The sequence below is a fragment of the Lepidochelys olivacea genome, assembly GCF_965140295.1.
Source record: "Lepidochelys olivacea isolate rLepOli2 genome assembly, chromosome: 3".
Lineage (NCBI taxonomy): Eukaryota > Metazoa > Chordata > Testudines > Cheloniidae > Lepidochelys > Lepidochelys olivacea.
The window spans coordinates 65,998,975-66,020,656 of NC_140413.1; the positions used below are offsets into that span (position 1 = coordinate 65,998,975).

The window sequence follows — 21,682 nt, forward strand, 5'->3', positions numbered from 1 at the left end:
GAATTAGTCAGTGTTTCTGCATTCAGTGCTGTGCATGCTTGATGTATCTGATGCTGAACTAGTCACTTTTATATCCATTGGCTTTTTCCAGAGACATAGTGCCCGGTACATTGACCGGTCAGGATGTTGAATGTGTCTTGTAATAAGAAACAAAGCCTTTCTGAACTCTGAGTCATGACACATTATGTGGAATGGAACCTGTTTACAAGCGAAGGTGGAACACTAATCAATTTATTACCTCTCTCCTGCAGATTCCATCGTGATTGGATTTTGGGTCGGTCTGGCAGTTTTTGTCATTTTCATGTTCTTTGTGCTGACCTTGCTGACGAAGACAGGAGCACCGCACCAAGAGTGAGTCTGATCAGAGTGTGACAGCAATGTGATGTGCTGATCAAATGTTTTTCCCATTACAGTGATGGTCCCTTCTATTGAGTTATTTGTAAAGGGTACACTGTCAAGGCTAAACTGCCCAGAATTTTACCTACTATAAAAAAAGGAGATTTTTTTTTTTAAATACTCTTCAGCTGATACTAAAACGTTTGCCTATTCAGAAGCCAGAGCAGCACAATTTCTAACATCAATCATCTTTTGCGGAACAGACGACAAATCCAGGGTGCTTGTTTCTATGCCGTTCCAGGATGTGTTTTGTCAGTGCAGATATTATACCACCCTTCTACTCTGCCTGCCTATTTTGTTCTTGTGACCAGGTTGATGGCACCAAAATATTCGAGAAGCTTTGTTTTCAGAACTCATTTGAGAGAGCACTTCTGTATAGTATGTTTTAATACCCCACCTGCTTAGCAAAATCAGAATGCAGTAGAGAGGAAGGACAGCATAATGGGCATACGCGCACACATTCAGTCTAAAAGAAAGATGGTAGGCTCCAGTTTAGGCCTCCGAACCTTGATGACATTCCTTTAGAGGTACATCTACACTGCACGCTGCCCAGCCTTCTGTTCTATCCCCCTGTTTGCCAGAGGCTGGGAATGGGCGACAGGGGGATGGATCACTTGATGATTACCGGTTCTGTTCATTCCCTCTGGGGCACCTGGCACTGGCCACTGTCAGAAGACAGGATACTGGGCTAGATGGACCTTTGGTCTGACCCAGTAGGGCCATTCTTATTGTCTTATGTTGAGACTGGCAGGGGGGAAAAGGGTAGTGGCTTCTTTAAGAGTTCCCCATCACTTGAGAGTTGGAGGATGAAAAGGCGTCACTTGAGCTGGTGGGTGGGCCCAAGGGGCTCAGGTAACTCATTGGCCCTTGTGCACCTGTGGGAGGGGATCTAAATCCTGTCCCTCCAGTCCTGAGTCTCCGCTCATGCCTGGATGCAAGTGTCCTGAGCAGCTACTCATTCTATAGGGGGTCCAGTTCCCTGATAAACTGAAAGTGGGCTTAGGAGAAGGCATCCCCTAAAGAAGCCGGATAATGGGATTGAGGCTTCTAATATCTAGAGACAACCCCCTTTCCCCAGGCCCTTAACTCTCATATGAGGGGAGGGCAATGGAGTCTCAGTAACTGGCTTGGACCAACTTTGGAGTGGAGGGGGACTGATGGCAGCCCTGTCAGGTTGAAATGATTAAGGAAGGGTAAAGCCTGGAAGCATGAGTTATTGTTGGATAGTTCCCAGATGAGTTAATAAAGTTGCAGCCTAGTTAAACCACATCCAAACATGGGACAATGGGCTAAGGAGTGTCAGTGTTTCATTTATAACACAAACAGGAGACACTTTGATCTAGAAAAGAGAAGATGTTTTAATCAGTACCAGCTGCCCTTAATCTGTTTTATTTTTAAAATAATTATTTCAACTATTGTCAGTAGGTTACTCCTGGGGGAATTCTGCCCACTGCAGAATTTTGCAGAAATTAATGTTATGCGCACAGAATTTCCTTTCCCTCACAGAAATGGGCTACAGTACTGCTAGCTGCCACTAGAGGCCGCTGGACCCGCAGAGCCCAGCTTGCACATAGAAGACACTGCTGGGGGGATGGGAAGAGAGCTAGAGGGTTCAGTTGGCAGCTTCAGTTCCCAGCATGCCCTGAGGGGAGGAGAGGGCGGCGCACAGCAAACTCTGAAAGACTGGGACCCAGCATCAGGCTGTTCCTCCCTCTGGATCTTTGGGCTCTGGGGTGGGAGAAGGTGGGTGTCTGGGCAAGGGGGGGGGCCTTGCCTGGGTTCTGGGGGGAAGAGGGTGCAGGTATCTGGGCCGGCTGGGCTCTGGGGGAGGGAAGGGGCAGAGAAATAGGAACTGGGTTGTCATAGGTGTTTCTTTAACTCTCTACTCCTGGGGGAAGTTTTGAGTGTCTGTATTGTTACAGACATACTTGCTGACAGGTATTTTGAAATAAATTACCAAAATAATTGCAACTGGCGTGATTATGTAGTATTATTTAGACAAAATTTGCAGAATTTTAAAATACTGTGCACAGAGTTTTTAATTTTTTGGCACAGAATGCTCAGAGGAGTAGTAGGAGTAGTGCATATTATGTCTAGATTTCCAGGCTCCATTGTAGCTCATTTAAAAATGGCCTTAGGAAAACTAGTATATGCACCTCATGAGTCTGTTTTTGTAACCTATACTTACAAATTGTTGACTAATATAATTTAGCAAGGCAGACTAATATAAACAGAAAAAAGAGAATCTGTATTCAATCATTGTAGCCTGTATTGTGCCCAATAGTGCAAAGCTTGGGAGCTGGTAAACATCTAAGCCTCTTTTGTTTTTTATATTTATTTTTGTTTTAAATTTCCCAGGAATTTATCAGTTTTTATTCAAAAATTTAAAAAGCGTGAGCAAATTGGTTCAAAAACTGAAAACAACGGGTAGTGACAGTGTTCTCTGTATGTGGCAGCTGAGGAAACCTTCCACTGCCTGCGGTAGTTGGGTTGTCTCAGCTGCGCGGGCCCGATTCCTTGCCTGTCTCATTCCACCAGCCCCCATGCAGGGGAAATGAACGGGGCATCCTGAGGGGCTGGGGTCAGGAGGGGAGTAGAAGGCTATATCCTGTGATTGCTCGCCCCACCAGATGCAGCCCTCTCCTGACTCCATCCCTTCAGCTCAGCCCAAGCTGTTTCTCCTTCAAAAATTCCCCAGGTCCCAAAAATGGAAGGGAAGGGAGGGGAGGGGAGGAGGAATCAGTAAAACCTGAACAATGGCTTTTTCAAAAACTTGGGAATTTTGGGGGGGGAAATGGTAAATATCAATAACAAAGGGTCTTAATATAGTAAAGCCTAAGTGTGTTGTGGTTTTTGTAACTGTATATTCTCTTCTTTACAAAATTTAACTTCCTCTGTGCAAATCTATTAAAATCTATTAGAACACGCTTACTGGTTTTGTAAAGCAGAGGATATTATTGTAATGGAAATTCTACTAATAGAATACTCTATAAAATGACAATGTTTTTTGCTCTTGGGCAAACTTTTCTAATCCTACTGAATCTGATATACCTGCGTTTTATACCATATTGATCTTCTCTGTGTAACATAGGGTTTAAACGTTATGCTGCTTATTTATCAATATTGACACATCATATAAAAGCCTTATTGAATAAGATGGTTTTCTACTACTCTTTAGGTACCCAAATTAACCAAAGTTTGACACCTGAAATCTGTATTTATGCACCTATGTATAAGCGATGACTCTTCTCCCTGCCCCACCCCCAGACATATGGTGTACCCAGTGCTCCAGGAATTTAGTGGGAATCACTCTTGCTCAACAATTCTTAAAATTTAGATGCATAAATGTAGATTTAGTTGTCTAACCTTCACCATCTAAACTTCAGTCCAAGTTTGGGAAAGCTGAGCTTGATCTTTTTCTGTACCAGAGACTTATTTTGAACAGGTTGTTTTATTTATTTATTTTTATTTATTTTTAGGGGAAATGTGTGGAGTGTTTTAAATGACCTTTTGAGGTGCACTGTATCAATTGCTCCACTTGCTTACACTACGGTGACAATTTGTTCAATATCTTTTAAAGCCCTAAGATCATGGGTTGGACAGGTGTCTGTTGTAGAAATGAAGGTGGTGATACACAGAAAAGGGGAGCAAAGTACCAGATGGCAGAATGAAACATTTAGAGTTAACTGCTGTATGGTCTGGGGCCCAGATCCTTAAAGGGTCTTATGAGCCTAATTGCCTCTTCAGGCACCTAAATTCATCATTAAGTGCCACTGACATTTTCAAAACCACCGTTCAGCTACTGCTGCTGCCTAAACTGATAGGTGCCTAAGTCCCCAAGACATCTTTGTTTCTGCCAGCAGGCACATGCAAAGCCACCTAAGTCCTGACACCACCCTGCAGCTAATGAGCTGCTCAAATCAAAGCCCCAGAGACCCCCAAAGTGGAATTGTCAAACTAGGTGGGGGAACACCTATCTTGCCAGGAGAGCCCAATCCTGTAGACATACTCTGAGCATGCCTAAAGCCTGACACCAGTTAGGCTCTGCAGTCAGGCCACCGACAGGTGGGAAGAAAGAACTTGCACCCACACAAGACAGCTGTGGACACAGGGAAACAGGCGAGCAGGAGAGGGGTATAAAGCAGTAGACAGAGACTGATAGTTTTTGCTGCTAGGTTATGGGTTACCTAACCTAAGTCACATTGACCATTTAGGTGCCTAACTCTAGAAGAGGGTTCCTGGCTGAGGATCCTGAGCAGAAGGAGGCACTTATCTCTGGCCCATCAGTCAGGTGCACCAGGTCAGCCTATGAGGTGCTTAAGCCTCTCTCCTCAGCATTTCACTCCTGGCTAGCTTAGGTAGCTCTCCTATCAGCTTCCTGGCTTCTGAGGATCCCTTTCTTAGGCACTTAATGATCTCCATGCATATATGGAGAGCCCGGGTGCCTACTTGGGGCTGAGGATTCCACTAGGTGGCAGGCTGCCTAGAGGTGAGATGTCACAACACCGAGCAGAGAAATGCCTAAATACCTAATGAGCATTAGTCTCATTGAGCCTTAGTTCCCCATCTGTTAAATGGAGAGAATAGTACTTCTACAGGGGTGTTGTGAGGATAAATGCATTAAAGATTGTGAGATGTTCAGATCCTACGGTGATGGTGGCCATATAAGCACCCTAGATAGCACTGCATCTGAAATACAGTCAAATAATGTCATACTTTGAAGATACCTTAGAGATGGTAAGTTCTTGAGTCACACACAGTACATTCTCAATACCTTTGTTCATTCCAGCATAAATTGATTTCCTCTATGGGTCTTCAGTCATTTCCCTTAGGATACGCCTCCACTGTCAGACTTCAGCACTAGAAAACTTCCCCTCCTATCCAATCTTCACCACCATCCTTGGTTCAGTTTCCTCCTATTACTCCTGGTTATACTCACCCACTTGAGCTGCTTTACAAATAAACCATTCCTTGTTGTTCGTTTGTTTTAGCTTGGCTCTGCAGGAGGGATTCATATATTCGTAACTCAGTCCTTCTAGCCTTTTAATCTTTGCTTTTCTTCCTTCCACTTTGTTCACATTCCCCCACATGGGGATGTCTAGAACTTGTACCTAGAGTTCTAGGCTTAGTCTCACTAGCTACATGTATGCAGCCTAAATTTATAGAGACATTTTCTCCCACTACATGGTATTGTAAATTTATATTTAACTCCTTTCCTCTTTCACTCTTTAAGGCTTTTTCAGTACACTTATTCCCCTCCTGTTGAATGTGTGTTGGATTATTTTCCTTCAGTTCTCGTCTGCATTATTTGTTGAAATATTTTATGTTCTGCCTAAATAATACTTCACCTTGAAATGCAAAATGAGATGTGTGTTAGCTAACGCCCACCTTTAGAACTGCAGGTCTGTACATGACAGGCATTGCCTTTCAATGAAATCTTCAGGAGTGTTTTGGTTTTATGGCAATAGTCTGTGCAGTATGAAGTTAGCTGACCAGTTCGAAGGAACTATGAGTTAGTTAGGATATAGCTCTCAGAAAATGTACTGGACAGCGGTAGCATCTGAGAAGCAAAGATCGTTATGATAATGATTAACTACTAGCTAAACTCAAATGTTAAAGCATTTAGGGCCAGTTTTTTAAAGATATTTGGGTACCTAAAGATGCAGCTAGGTGCCTTGTTGGATTTTCAAAAATGCCTAAACTCCTATGGATTTGAATCCCAGGAGACTTCTATCTGCAACTGTAGGCACCTAACATCCTTTTAAACCCTGATCCTTGGTGTTCATTTGTTACATCATTCAAATTTAATGAGTTTCACACGTTTATTTTAACAAAACTATGACATTCATATGTGACATTCTGATTTTCAAGTACTGATCTCAACAGTGTGCCTATAGTGCCTTTCATGTTCAAATAACCCTTTTATAATACTGTGACCAAAACAAGAAAGTAGACTAGCAAAGAGTGCATTAACACCAGGAACCTTTGTCTGTAGCATGAGATTCTATGGCCTAACTATATTTAGATTCATGCACAAGTCTGTGTAGACTGGAGCTATCTTGAGTTTAGAGTTCTCTTGGACACTCAATGGATGCTATATCATTCCTTCTGCTGTCTTCCCTTGCTTTTCTCTGTTGAATTTCTTAGTCTCCTAGCTATTTATCCAGCCTTCATAGCTATCCTGCTGCTCTCCTGGCCTTTTATATTGTCCTCAGTTTGAAACAATGGCTGAAATCCTGGTTCCATTGAAATCAATGGGAGTTTTGCCCTTGGCTTCGATGGAGCTGGGATTTCATCCAGAATCTGAGAAGTGTGGGTATCTTAACCACTGGGCTATAGAGTATTCTAGAGTCGGTCTCTCTGTGTTTCATGTTGAAGCTGTTCCACTTTGTTTAAATAATTAATATAGTCATTGGAACAGGAACTTGAATTTGAGTCTCTGAGTGCCCTAACCATAGGGCTATAGAGCATTCTCACTCTGTCTGGCTCATATTTTTACATAATAGAATAGCTTCATCAGGAGACAGGTGAGAGAGCAAGCTACCCCAGAATAACCCCAGTGGTTAGTTTACTCTCTCACTTGAAACTTGGGAGATGTGGAGCAGGGATTTAGACCCACATCAGGCAGAAGGGGGATTTGAATCAGTCTTCAACATCCTAGGTGAGTGCGCTAACCACTGCGATAAGGTTATAATGGGGGGACACCAGCTCCTCATTTTTTTGGTGAGAAAGGGCTTAGGTGCCGAACTGCAGGAGAGGGTCTAGGGCTGTGAATACCAAGCAGAGAGAGGCATTTTCCTTCTGGTTCAGACATAGGCACCTAAGTCCTTTCGAGGGGTGGGACTAGGCACACCCCTCTTGTCATTTCCTTGGAGGAAGTCCCTTCGCTTTGGGTGTGGTGTGTTTTTTGTTTTTTTTTAATGTCCTGGGAATGTATTTGGTTTTTATTGGGGAAAAAATTAGTAAAATAAAACAAAAAAACCCAAAACAAAGTAAGGGCGGTGGGAGGGCAGTTGTGGCTGGGGGGAAGGGGCGTGTACACACCAAGGGCCAGTTGAGGAACCTCCTGCGCCAGTCGTGCAGGACCTAGCCCGTTGCTCATCTCCCTCTCTCCACCCTTGGAGGGGGGTGAAAGACTGTTCCCCAGGAGTACTAGCCCCCCTGCTGGGCAAAGCCTCCTGCTAACCCTACTGGCCCTTATGCATGGCCCCATCTGCTTCCCCGTGAAAAATTCCCGGGTCTTGGAAAAGCCACAATTTCAGCAAGTATCAGCAACACCTGAATACTGGCTTTTTTAAAACCCTGGGAATTTTTCTGGGAAAATCAGTAAATACCAATAACGAAGGGCCTTACCTATTGCCTAGCTTATGTGGCTCATTGCTCAGCATGCTGGCCTTTGTGAATCCCATTCTTAGGCACCTGACTCCTCCCCAGGTATGGTTTGGAGAGCCAGTGCACCTAACTCAGGGCTGTGGATTCCACTAGGCAGCAAGGGCTCCTAAACATTAGGTATTGCAGTGCTGAGTATACGTCCCCTATCTAGATTTAGGCCCTTAGACTTCAGCTTCATAGATGCCTCCGCTGACCACCTGCTAGTCAAGTGATTACTAGTCACAAAAGAGACATGGAGGCAGTACCCATGGCATACATCCCACAGATGTCAGTTAATGCTTTGTAGAATGCTCTGAAAATGTTAAGTGCTGCTCTAATTATTACTGTTATTACTCCATAATACTAAACGAGGAGTTATTTAGCAGTAGATTCAATGAAATGGGAGGATCAGGGTTTTCTAATACTTAGCATATTAAAGTACAATATAGGAATGCTGGCATTAATGATCTATTCCAGCACTACAACATCTATAGAAATAAACACCTACAAACATTTTACAACAGAAAAATATGAAGTAGATAGTCTTTTAAACATGCCCTAGGTAAATGAATATTTTTGTATTTATTCCCAATTTTGATGCCCGCTGAAGTAACATTTGATGCTCAGAGGTAATCATTTTGAAGTCTAATAGCTATTTTTATTTCCATGGTTATTTTAGTATATATAATTTTGCTTTTTTTTCTCTCCCCCAGCAATACAGAACCTTCTGAAAAAAGATTTCATGTGAGTAGCTTCGTGGCAGACTTTGGAAAACCTCTGGAGTCAGACAAGGTTTTTTCACGTCAAGTAGCTGAAGAGTCCAGGTCACTCTTTCACTTTTACATTAATGAAGTGGAGCATTTGGACAAAGCAAAACAAAGCCATAAAGCCCCTGGTCTGGACAGTAATATTCACTTCCAGGAAGTAGCAAGGAGTAGTGGAAGGCTGGAGGAGGAGCTGAATTGCCTTACAAAATTTAACATTCCCAACTTCGTGAACACTGACCAGAGTTCTTCACTGGGTGAAGATGATCTGCTGATTTCAGAGCCCCCAATCATTTTAGAAAGCAAACCAGTTATCCAAGCCTCACGTCAGATCCTTGACTGAAAAACATTGATTTCTAAAGCAGAGTGTTTTTATTGTTTCTGTGGTATCAGGAACTCTTATTCAGCTGCTAACATCAGACCTTTTGCCTATTTCAGTAGAAAATATTTCATATCTTATGCCTTGTGTTTTATTGTGAATATTGAACTGATTTCACTTTCATATAAAGTGAAATACTTAATATTTTATGTCAAGACTTATTTTATGTCACTTTCAAGTGTTTCCTAAGATCAAAACCTTCTTCGGCATTGCTGTTGTTGCTTGCTATTTGTTTTATTTAACTAGCCATCATGCCCAGCTGCCTAGTGGTAGCAGAACACACTAACACGATACAATAGTTGCAATGCACTTAACTTTGCTTTGTGGGGATTGCTGCAGCTGCACAGGGAGGAGTATCACTGGATTCTGAAAGGAGTGGTGTGGAACTGGTTGTCCAGGAGGACAGTAAACTCAAATCAAGACTGAATGGAGGAATAAAAAGAGGAAGCACCTTTTCGGGCCTCTGAATCTCCTCTCCTCCCCTGCCCCCTTTCAAAAGGCAGATTATTTTGAAACATAACCAACATAATAGAAATTTGCCTCCCATTAATCTGCACCCAAGACTCCTATCCGCTTTTAGAGGCTGCTGAAACCCCATGTATCAAAATTCTAGTGATGCTGTTTTGTATATTATATTCAATGGCCATATTTAGCTTTTCAGAAAATTTCATATTCTTGCAGTTGTGGGTGGGTGACCTAGAATGAATGCGTTCTACATACAATTAATAACATTGTTTGGTGGACTTGAGTGTCAGTGCGAGCCTTTAACATAGTGAGCACAGGATTTAATACAGAAACAATAGGAAACAGGGTAGAAAACATTCCTGTTTTGCTCACAGCACAGCAGATGTAGCCAGTTACTATAGTGTATGTTTGTAATGGATTGATACTTGCTGCTCCTGTACTTGACTCAGGGCTTGGCTAACCTTGCAAGTTAGAGCGCATTAAAGCAGCCCCAGGTGCCCTAACTTCCGATGTGTCCACACTGGCAAGGCACGTAGAGCGCCTGGACTCTGCAGCTGGAGTGCTCCTAGTAATCCACCTCCCCAAGAAGCATAAAGTTCACTGTGCCCCATCTGAAATGCCCGGGCGTCCATGTGAAAGAGGTATTGCATTACTGTGCTGTGATTGGCCTCCAGAAACGTCCCATAATCCCCTGAAGTCAAGTGGCCACTCTTCTCATTGTTTTGAACTCTGCTACAGGAATGCAGCTATCCCCTTTCAAAGCTCAGTTTCTGACAGCTGGCATGCTTATCGGCTCTGGGACAAAGCAAACCATTAGTGTGGAATGCTGCTGTTGTGAGTGTGTGTGTGTGGGGGGGGCGGGGGCGGTCTGCTGCTGTCTGAATGTAGAAGACAGCATGCTGACTCTCTGACTCCCCCCACATACACACAACACACTCCCTGTCACACTCCAACACCCCCTCCCCCATTTGAAAAGTACATTGCATCCACTTGCATACTGAGATAGCTACCACAATGCACTGCTCTTTGTGACATTGCAAGAACTGCTAATGGGGCCACGCCAGTGCGCTTGCAGCTGTCAGTGTAAACACACAGCAGTGTTTTCCCTGCTGTGCTCTCTGAAGTCTAGTTTAACTCCCAGCGCTCTACCTCTGCAAGTGTAGCCATGCTCTCAGAGAAAGTGAGCAAGTGCTGCACAGTACTTGCAACTGTAGTGTTCACGCATTCTGATATTTTTTAGGTAACTGCAAAACCACTGAGACCTATCCTCTAACAAAATAAAGAGTTTGGGAGAGATTTAGTTTTATTGCAACATTTTTTTTTCTTCACCTTTTAAAAAAGACAGTTACTCACCTTTGTAACTGTTGCTCTTCAAGATGTGTTGCTCCTATCCATTCCAATTAGGTGTGTGCGCACCACGTACACAATTGTTGGAAGATTTTTACCTCAGCAACGCTCAGTGGGTCGGCTGAGGCGCCCCCTGGAGTGGCGCCTTCATGGTGCCGGATATATGCTCCAGCCGACCCAGCGCCCCCTCAGTTCCTTCTTGCCGGCTACTCCGACGGAGGGGAAGCAGGGCGGGTTTGGAATGGATATGAACAACACATCTCTAACAACAGTTACAAAGGTGAGTAACTGTCTTTTCTTCGAGTGCTTGCTCATATCGATTCCAATTAGGTGACTCCCAAGCCTTACCTAGGCGGTGGGGTTGGAGTGAGATGTCCCGAAGTGAAAGACCGCTGAATCAAATGCAGCATCACCCCTGGACTGCTGAATTATCGCAGTGGGCGGTGAAGGTATGCACCGATGACCAAGTCTCTGCCTTACTAATCTCCTGTATGGGTACGTGTGCTAGGAAAGCAGAAGATGAAGCCTGAGCCCGTGTGGAGTGGGTGGTATGGTGCGTAGTTGGGACACCAGCCAAGTCCTAGCACGCATGGGTGCATGATATGATCCAGGACGAGATGCACTGGGAGGAGACGGGAAGGCCCTTCATCCGGTCTGCCACAGAAACAAACAGCTGCAATGTTTTCCTGAAAGGTTTTGTTTGCTCGATGTAGAAGGTGAGGGCCCTGCAAACATCCAGGGAGTGCAGCTGTTGTTCCCATCGAGAGGCGTGCAGCTTCGAGTAGAAGATGGGGAGGAAGATGTCCTGGTTGAGATGGAAGGCAGACACCACTCTTAGGGAGCAAGGCCAGGTGGAGTCGCAGCTGTACCTTGTCCTTGTGGAACACTGTATACGGTGGTTCCGATGTGAGTGGCCTGAGCTCAGACACACGCCTTGCCGAGGTGATAGCTACGAGGAAGCCTGTCTTCCAGGAAAGGTACAGGAGTGAGCATGGCCATCGGCTCGAACAGGGCAGCCATGAGTTTGGAGAGGACCAGGTTAAGATCCCACGTAGGGACCAGTTGTTGAATTCATGGGAACAGGCGCTCCAACCCCTTGAGAAATCTGCTGACCATGGCATTGGAGAAGACTGAACGCCCGTTTTTGCCTAGGTGGAAAGCCGAAATAGCTGCAAGGTGCACTCTGATGGATAATATCGCCAAGCCCTGCTGTTTTAAGGACAGGAGGTAGTCCAAGATGATAGGTACTGATACCTGTAGCGGGGCCGTATGATTCTGAGCGCACCAGCAGGAAAAACGCGTCCACTTGGCTAAGTACGTGGACCTGGTAGAGGCCACTGGCCTGCACCGTCCTCGCCCTGCTCCTGGGCGTGGTAGCCATCTTGTGAGCATGACCACCAAGGTGGTGCCGTATGTGTCTGCGCAGAGTCCCCCAGTGCTGTATGGTGCCAGGGACCAGTGGCGTGATGCAGAACGGTACTGAGACTTCGATCGGTGCCTGCAGTCTTATTGGTACTGGGAGCCTGATCTGGATCTCGATGGTGACCTCCGGTGAAATCGGCGCCGGGATCGGCTCCAGGTTGAGTGTTGCTCTGACCAGTACCGGGAGCGGTGCCGGGAGTCCGATTGGTACCGGCCGTACCGCAATTCGGATCTCTGTGAGCTGGAGCGGCGTCGCGAGTACAACTGGTGCCGAGAATGAGATCGGTGCCGGGACTGCGAGCGATGCCATGAAAGGGGCCGAGACCCAGATCGGGACCAGTGCAGTCCTGCTTCACTCGGCAACGGTGGTCGTATCAGGGACGGTTTTCCCTTCGACGGCACTGCCCACACCGGAGATGCCGCTGGCTGCAGGGGAGTCAGCTCTGTGAGCGCGATCAAGTCCCGTGCTGTTGAAAAGGTCTCCAGCGTGGAGGGCAGCCTCAGCTTGACCGCAGTGTGCACCGGGGGGCTTATATGCACCGGACTCGATGGCCCTTGTGGCGCTGGAGTAGATGGTGCAGGAGCTGTTACTTGTCCTGTGCGCTCCGGCAATGGATGCGGCTCCAACTGTGGTGTAGGAAGTGTCGGTGGCTGTCAAACCGACAAACAAGAAGCAGTCAGAACCCGCTTGGGCTGCTGCTTCTTCTGGCCCGGAGATAGGGACCGGTGCTGTGGTGGTGGAGGTGCCGGGGGGACCTGGTGCCTCAAGTCTTTAGTAGAGTCCGAACGCGGTGCCGGACCAATCGGCGCTGCAGGCGTACTCCGCACCAAAGATGCCGCCAAGTCTGGGTGCGCGGAGGAAGGGACTGGGCTAAGTGCTGCCTCCATAAGGAGCTGCTTCAGTCTAAAGTCCTGCTCCTTTTTGGTCCTCGGCTTGAAGGCTTTGTAAATGCGGCACTTGTCCGCTTGGTGGGATTCCCCCAGACAGCTTAGGCAAGAGTGTGGGGGTCTCCCATTGGCATTGGCTTCAGGCAAGCCGAGCAGGATTTGAAGCCCGGAGACTCAAGCATGGGCCCGGTACCGGGAGAGGGGAGAAGACCCTGTTCCACCCCACTAAGTAAACTAAGTCTAACTATACTAAGAACTACTAACAACTATTAACAACTAATCACAAACTATTAACAGGTAATAAAGCGAATGCTAGGGAGAGTGGAGATCAGCTATGCGGTAAGAAGGAACTGAGGGGAAGCTGAGTCAGCTGGGGCATATATCCAGCGCCATGAAGGCGCCACTCCAGGGGGCGCCTCAGCCGACCCACCGAGCGTTGCTGGGGTAAAAATCTTCCGACGATCGTGCACGCAATGCGCACACACCCAATTGGAATCGATATAAGCAAGCACTCGAAGAAGAACTGGAAGAGGTATCGACTCTGAGGTGACAATTATTTACAGAAAACTAATAAATAGTTGAGGCCCAAATGGAAAACCCTGCCTAAATTTAAAATTTGTAGCATCCCAACACATTTTTATGATGGGATTAAGTGATTTTTTTAGGGAGATGTGATATTATGCAGTGGTTAACTCTGAGAATTATGGATACTTTTGTAAATCATGTCAAATTGCCATCACAAATTTCTTGAAAAGTCAAAGTAATGCCTCTCTTTTAACATGTGTATAACTATGCATTAATTTCATTATGGCAAATCTACCTTACATCTTCCCTCTGCTTGTTGTTTTGTCTATATGTGTAATTTATGATCTGCTTACACAATGATCATTTACCTGAGAAATCCATCAAAGATGATCTCTATTTCCCTCCATCAGTGGAGGAAGTTATGAAAGCCATGAAACAACAGAACTCTGGCAAAGCATCCGGAAAGGCTGGTATTCCAGCAGAACTTTATAAAGCAGCAGGCTCCAAGGCCATCGAGGTGTTTCATGACATCTTGAGTAGCATTTAGGAGAAGAAATGCCACCAGACTTCAAAGATGCTATTATTGTATCATTGTTCAAAAACAAAGGCAGCAAAGCTGCTTATAGAAACTACAGAGGCATTGCTCTCTGTACAGCAGGGAAAATACTAGCTCGCACTTTACTGAACAGACTCATTGCAGACATATCTGAGGAGAATCTGCCAAAGTGCAGTGTAGTTTCAGACCAGATCATAGTACTATGGACATGATCTTTGTCGTAAGGCAGGTCCAAGAAAAGTGTTTAGAGCAGAACATGGACCTGAATGCAGTTTCCATCGATTTGATGAAAGCTTTTGATACAGTCAACAGAGAGGGTCTATGGGCTATTTTACATAAAATGGGCTGCCCAAGAAGGTTCATACAAATCATCCATCTGTTCCATGACCACATGACCGTGCAAGTGCTCCCCAGTGGTGACTTTTATGATGCATTTGAAATCGCGAATGGAGTGAAGTAAGACTGCGTACTTGCTCCAGTGCTGTTCATCTTGTTCTTTGACTGTGTCCTCAGCCACGCCACAGGGGACTTGGATGAGGGGATATCTTTCACTTCAGAGGGAGTTGTAGAACAAGAAGTCTATTCTTATCGCACAAAGAACCAGATACTCTCTATCTACTTCATGTTGCTTTCATAAGAATAACCTCAAGTAGTGGTGCAGTCTCTGAGAACTGCAATGTCAGTGGCTGGAGTAATTTTATTCACAAGTTGGAAACAACTCAAACTTTGGGGATGTACTGGTGTGAAAGATAAACCAGCCCACGCCAAAGCAGCTGCACTTGGACAACAACTATGCAGAATGTTGCCAGCAGTACACATGCTGACTGGGTGTAATTCAACCAGGAATCTGGCATGGTTTGCAAACTAAACTTTATCAGGAAAAATCCACACAAATTTAGAAGCCTTGCCAATTTTGGCACTGTGGTGGAGATACTTGTGCTGATTTCAGCTGCGCAGGAACTTCTGATAACCCTTCTCTGACACAACGGCTAACTCAGTAGATGTAAATGGTGTGTGATACATACAGACCAGGAACAAGGCCCTCCCCACAATTTATGATAGTCTTGTGCAACATACCAAGCATGCAGATTACCAGACCTTTATCTGGAATGATGCCATGGAGGCTTGACCTGACATCTCTTCTCTCCCCCCATGGAAATAGCTGGCATCACAAGGCTGGACAGATTTCTCCAACACTAATGACACAGCCACTTGCCACTGAAGCACTCCCGGAACCCATTACATGTAGATGTAAAAAGCCAAATGTGGAGGCAGCCGTAGTTGTTCAAGACAGAGCATGGCATACACATTGACTTGCTTGTGTACTGGTCGTGAAGACTGTTTGACACTGACAATTTTGTGATGAGTATAATCTAAATGAGACCAACTACAGATTGTTCAGACTTAGACAAGTAGCATATGTCAAATATATTGAAAAAGATTAGTATATACTGTCATATTGCCCATCACTGAGAGGAGTCCAGTGGCTATTAGTAGGGCCCTACCAAATTCACTGTCATGAAAAAGGCGTCACGGACTGTAAAATTTGGTCTCCTCCCTGTGAAATCTGGTCTCTTGTGTGTGTTTACCCTCACTTCTGCACTGCCTTCAGAGTTGGGTGGCCGGAGAGAGGCAGCTGTTGGCTGGGCCCCCAGCTCTGAATGCAGTGCCCTGCCAGCAGCACTGCAGATGTAAGGGTAGCAATACCATACCATGCCATCCTTACTTCTGCACTGATGCTGGCAGTGGCTCTGCCTTCAGAGCTGGGGGCTCCCAGCCAGCAGCCGCCGCTCTCCAGCTGCCCATCTCTGAAGGCAGTGCTGCGGCCAGCAGCAGCACAGAAGTAAGGGTAGCAGTACCACAACGCCCCTAAAATAACCTTATGACCCCCCTCCCCCAACTCCTTTTGGGTCAGGATCCTTACAAATACAATACCCTAAAATTTCAAATATATATAACTGAAATGAAATTTAAGATTTTAAAAATCCTATGACTGTGAAATTGACTAAAATGGACCATGAATTTAGTAGGACCCTAGCTATTAGTTTTTGCTAGCATCATAGTGTGAAATAGTATACTCAGCTTGTAATATAATGAATAATCTCTGCATTTATCAACACAAAACACAAGGCCAACATTCTTTAAGTAATGAGCCTTATTAATTTGTGTCAAACTATTTGGATGACTAAATTTTTTTTGTATGTAGTGTTGTTGTAGCCATGTCAGTCCCAGGATATTAGCGAGACAAAGTGGGTGAGGTATTATCTTTTATTGGATCAATTTACGTTGGAGACAAGTTTTCTGTTTGACCCTGTGTTTAGTTGACACACTGAATACCCTTTCCAGACCTGAAGAAGAGCTTTGTGTTGCTCGAAAGCTTGTCCCTCTCACCAGCAAAAGTTGGTCTAATAAAAGATATTTCCTCATCCATCTTGTCTTTCTAATTTTTTCTTTTAATGTAAATTGTTTAAATCGCCTTTTCATGTTTTCTTTCCAACTTGTCTTGACAACTTAAGTACATTTTTGTGGACTTTTCACTTACACAAAAGGTTGTTTAGACATAGGTAAAAAATCTTGCACTGGCATCTCTTGCTACTACCTTAGAACACCACATCCACCGTAGAAAGTACCGAAGGGACACATCTATCAAAATAAGTTGTTGCTTTCTGCGGGGGGGGGAAGGGCCCTACATCTCCCCCCCCCAAATTTCTGTTGGCCCCCAGATGAAAAGTGGGTAGTGGTAGGGCCAGCCACAGGATTTCTTGGGCCCTAAGCTGTTGGAAGAGAACATGGACAAAGTATGTCATGTGTGTGTGCTCTAATCCTGTGCTGGAAGGTGTGGTGGTTTGGCAGTGAGCTCTTCCCTCCATCTCACTTGATAAAGGGGATATACTCTGTTTTGTGAAGCTTGTGGATGCAGAGGCTGCTTGTGTTCAAGGTCTACTGTGGATACTGCATTTACTTTGTACCAATGTAAACAGTTTTAAAAGATTTAACTAATTTTGTTTGAATTAAATCTGCAGCTGTTGGATCAAAACCTTTTGAACCTGGATTCTTCAGAGGTGGTGAGGAGCGTGTTACAATGACTGAAGGTGTGAGATCTTTAAAATATAGGCCATTTTTTGACTTCACAAAGTGGAATGGTGAAGGGTCAGACACAAAGGGAAGGCTGTTTAAGGTACCAACTAGTATTTGTTGAAAGGCTATTTCCTAATATTTCAAAATTCACCCCTGTAGCAAATGATTGATTAGTGTAGTTGTGCTGCATTTGATGCATAATATCTCTTGATACTAAACAAAAAGATTTTACAAACGGCTATCCCCCATTATGTCAAGTGAAATGCAGCTTCCTCTGCAGTGAATTGTTGATAGCAGTTTAAGAAAGTGTAACAGCAGCTTAGATTAAGAAGTGAAAGATACCCACCCCCTTGAAACTGCTGGAGGTAAAGTGCATGTAATAACTGGTCCCTGAGTGGCATACTGACACGAACAAGTCAGTGGCTCTTTAATGATTATAAATTCTCCAGGTGCTCAACTTCAAGACCTCCCCTCAAGCAGTGCCTGAACACCATGTGGAGGTGTTGGTTTAAAACTAACTCAGAAAGAAAAATGTTACATCTTGAATGAACACCTCTGCATCTTGCACAGCCCTCTATTATCTGAATTCTGACCCAGCCACACCCTTTGCTGGGGGGCAGTCTGATCAAAATCGCAGCTCAAAGTCCTAAGTTATATGTTGACAATACACGGCCATAGCAATGTCACTGTAGCTATGCTGTCATAACGACATGGTTTGTGTGCAGCCTACACTGCTGGAGGAAAGGTTTTTTCTGTTGGTATGGGAACACTACCTCCATCAGAGGACATGTTCACGGTGGTCAAGTGGTATAGCTATGTAAATCAAATAGTTAAGTGTATTTTTCTCCATATTGCTAACATAGCTATGTTGATTTAATACAGAAGTATAGACCAAGCCCATCCCTGTATAAATATTCATAACCAACTGCTGCCCTCACTTACAAATCCTTGGGGAGCGGTGCCTGCATAGGTTGGGGGCTGAATTCAGCCTCTAGCTGTGTTGTGCTTTTTTTTGAGGGGGGGGGGAGGGAGAGGAGAGAGACAAGTGTATTATCTGCTTCAGATAAAATTAAAGGATTCTAGCACAGAGAATATCAAGCCTTCATAAGTGCTAAGGTAGCTTTTGAGCTGGGAAGGAAGCGTTAAAACTTAGCTTCCAAAGTAATTTTCATTTTGCTTGGGAAAAAGATTTGTCTGAGTGTAAAGGAATTTGCCATGTCCACCCAACCGAATTTGCATCTCTGCAGCAAACCTGCAAAATAAGCAGTCTATGATGGACTGCATTGGTTGTTGAACAAGGTGTGGAGGAGCAAAACATTGACAGCCGTATTTGATTGTCAGTAAGCAATTAAACCATTTTCCTACCAATGAATTTAGTGTAGCCCTACCTAGAGCTTATCTGTTCTCTCACTGTATGATTGCTTGCCATGAAAGAGATTTAGTCATGGGCAGCAAGGGAATGTAATATTTTACATTCCAAATATATATTTTTTAAAAGTAGTTTGCTGGTAGCTGTGATAAAAGACCAGAAAATTGCTGTAGACAGTCCAGTTAAGAGGGACCAAAACCAGGATAGGTTCTCTTCTGGGACCTGTTTCTGGACTCCCGCAGGTGCCAGGATTATGCTTCTATTTCTCATTGGAGTGGAATTGTACCAGCCAACTGCTCGCAGACTGTATCATCCCTCCCTGACTGCCAACTGGGCTTGGCCCTGCTGGAGTTGGAGTCTGTGGCCAGGAACAGTGGGTAGTGACACAGAAGCACTTTCTCCAAAGCAAAGTATGATTTATTTACCCAAATGGTACAGAGGATTTAGAGCAGTACATATGTGTCGGTGGGCTCTGGTAGTCCCTGCAAGTCCTAAGGTAGCCATGCACATGGGTGTACACTCCTCCCCCTCCAATTATGGTACAAAAAAAATGCAAACTTGAAAATATCTGCCCAGCCTCAATTTATTTTATATAAAAAATAAATACATAAAACTAGTGGTTCAACTAACCAGCATAGTCCCCTGTCATAAGATAAATCATAAATTGTATGACTTTAGTTAGATTGAATAATTCTGTGTAGGAAGCCAAAAACAGATCAGATAGCTCCCCAGCAGTACCCACAAGGAGAAGACTCATGACAAAGTACATTTTTTGTTTGAGAATATATATTTTTAAAATTCTTTTTATAGGGACACTGAGAATTTATTAATACAGTAGAACCCCTTTTATCTGATCCTTCATTATTTGGCTCGGCCCATTAACTGAAACACCATCCACTTCTGGTCCTGTGTGTGCTGATCTCTCCTGTGGCTGCTAGACAGAACAGTAGCCTCCCACTTTCCAAGTCTCTGCATTATCTAAAGTTTTGATTATCTGCTCTGGCCCTAGTTAGTTTGACTACAGGGTTCTGCTGTATTTTAAGTTTCATATTTTGAAACAAATTCAGCTAATTGGACTAGCCACTGAGCTGCCTGAGAACAATTTCCTTTGTGCTTGTGCTGTATATTTCACAGTATCATTTTTTTCTAAAGGGGTTCTGGGACATAAGATGCAAAGCTAAAATTTGCTGTACTGATTTATAACCTCTAATATAACACACTACAATGTAACTTCTTATACAAATGAAGGAATTGTTATTCTTAATTCCCAAGGAACCTGCAGTACTAAATGTTACCAAGCAGTATATGTTTGTATATGTTCTATGTCCCTACACTACATGTAAGGTAAAACCAGCTATTACTTAAGGGGTACATATTTCCTAGTTTTCAAACATGGCTATTTATGTATGTCCTCCAGTGTAGTAAAACTAGAGCCGTGTGCCTGTGGGTAGTTTTTGCATGTTCTCTCATCTTAATAATAAAATCGGAGGTAAAAACTCTTACTCTAGTTTTATTAACTATTGACCTTTGTTTTCCTGCCAGTGTCCACATCGTCTTGCTGAATGAGTGTCAAAAAGCTGCAGCAACTTATTCCTTATTTTCCCATAATGCTTAGCATTTACAGAGTACATTTCAGCTGTAAATCTCCAAGTGCCTTATAGAGGGGGGTGTTATCCTCATTTTAAGAATGGGGAAATTAAGGCAGAAATGGTGAAGTGTGACTTAGGGAATGTTACAAATCAGTGGCAAAGTGAGAAAGAGAGGTAGGAAAGTCTAAATTCTGAGTCCAGTGCCTATCCCCTGGCTGTGGAAGATGGGCTAGAGGAGAGCAAGAGAGCCACATAATAAGCAGACTGAAGGCACTGCAGCCCACAGTTATGAGAACATCTAGCAGCTTCCCATACAAACGGGACAGGATGGAATTGTGGAAGCTTGCACCCGAGCACCCTCATGGAGAGTGAGCAAATACAAAACACAACCTAGTACACTACCTTATCCATCCTTGCCGGGGCATGCCAGGCCAGTTATCTATGGCAAAGGCTACTGCTATACTATGTCTAGCAACATTAGTATGGCAACCTGAAGTTTTCCATCCCCAGAAGATGGATCAAGTATATCAATTCAGTGGTTGAGATACACCCAGTCTTGAAACCTTGCTAGCAGCAGCCCAGGACACCTGGAGTGGCCTGCTACAAATTTTTGGATACTTTTTCCCATAAAAGACAGTTTCAGACAAGGTACTTCATAACATTAGGGGCTGACTTATTCAACTAAGGCCTATCTCCTGCCTATTTAAAGTAGTTAATCTCTGCAGTGGTCTATGTACTCCCGATTGTCTTTCAAAACCAATAAAGGGCATAAGTCTAATTTGCAGGTGTAAACGTGACTCCCAAGTTCCAGCAATGGCATATGCAGTACTTTAAACTTGCATACAGATAGTTTTTATAAATCATGGAGTTATATGAACAGTTTCCTCACTTGTTTCAAAAGCAATCTGAAAAAAACCCCAACCCTAGTTATGTATTTGATTCCTTTTATATAGCCACAGCTCCCATCACAAGATGTGATACTCTGCTGCATATCCTATTCTTTAGTGATGCAGATTTTCTCTGTTTAAAGTCTGCCTAGTCTAATCTAGGTCAGTGACTTATCAGGCTAGCTATTCTATTTTTTCAAAACATTTCCAGTACATGAAAATAGTTCCCTCCACAGGGTTTAAAGTGGAAAATGGCAACTAACATAAGGAATCAAGGCTCTGCTTATTTCAAAATGTAAAATCTGTTACAGGGGAACATTTTTAAGGATCAGGGCATCCATTTGCAGTAACAGATTGTGGAAATTTGTACTAAATGTCCAGGATTATTTCCTAGTTTCCAATGATACTACAAAGAACTCTACATTTTTAGTTTTTTAAAATATCACTTGTAAGCACAAATGAATGAGGATACCTCTAATGTAGGAAATAAAAGGGGGACAAAAGCACCAAATGAACATATAGAATTACCTATTTGACAGATACACTAATTCCACTATAGGAGGATTTTAAAATAAAAGCCAATGAGCTGTTTTCTCAGTCCGCTTTTGCTCTGTTTCAGGAGATTTTCCTTTTTCTCTACACTCAG

General features: G+C 44.0%; 1 protein-coding gene across 9 annotated transcripts in view; it reads left to right on the top strand.

Annotated features, from left to right (window-relative positions):
* Positions 1 to 20,059, top strand: part of MRAP2 (melanocortin 2 receptor accessory protein 2) — a 47,282-nt gene extending 27,223 nt beyond the window's left edge. For all 9 annotated transcript variants that reach the window (XM_084622791.1, XM_084622789.1, XM_084622790.1 and 6 more), the window contains 2 exons: positions 252 to 351; positions 8,481 to 20,059. In XM_084622791.1, coding sequence (XP_084478917.1) covers positions 252 to 351; positions 8,481 to 8,874 — 494 coding nt within the window. In that variant the 3' untranslated portion in view covers positions 8,875 to 20,059. The remainder of the gene's footprint in view (positions 1 to 251; positions 352 to 8,480) is intronic.
* The last annotated feature ends 1,623 nt before the right edge of the window (positions 20,060 to 21,682 follow it).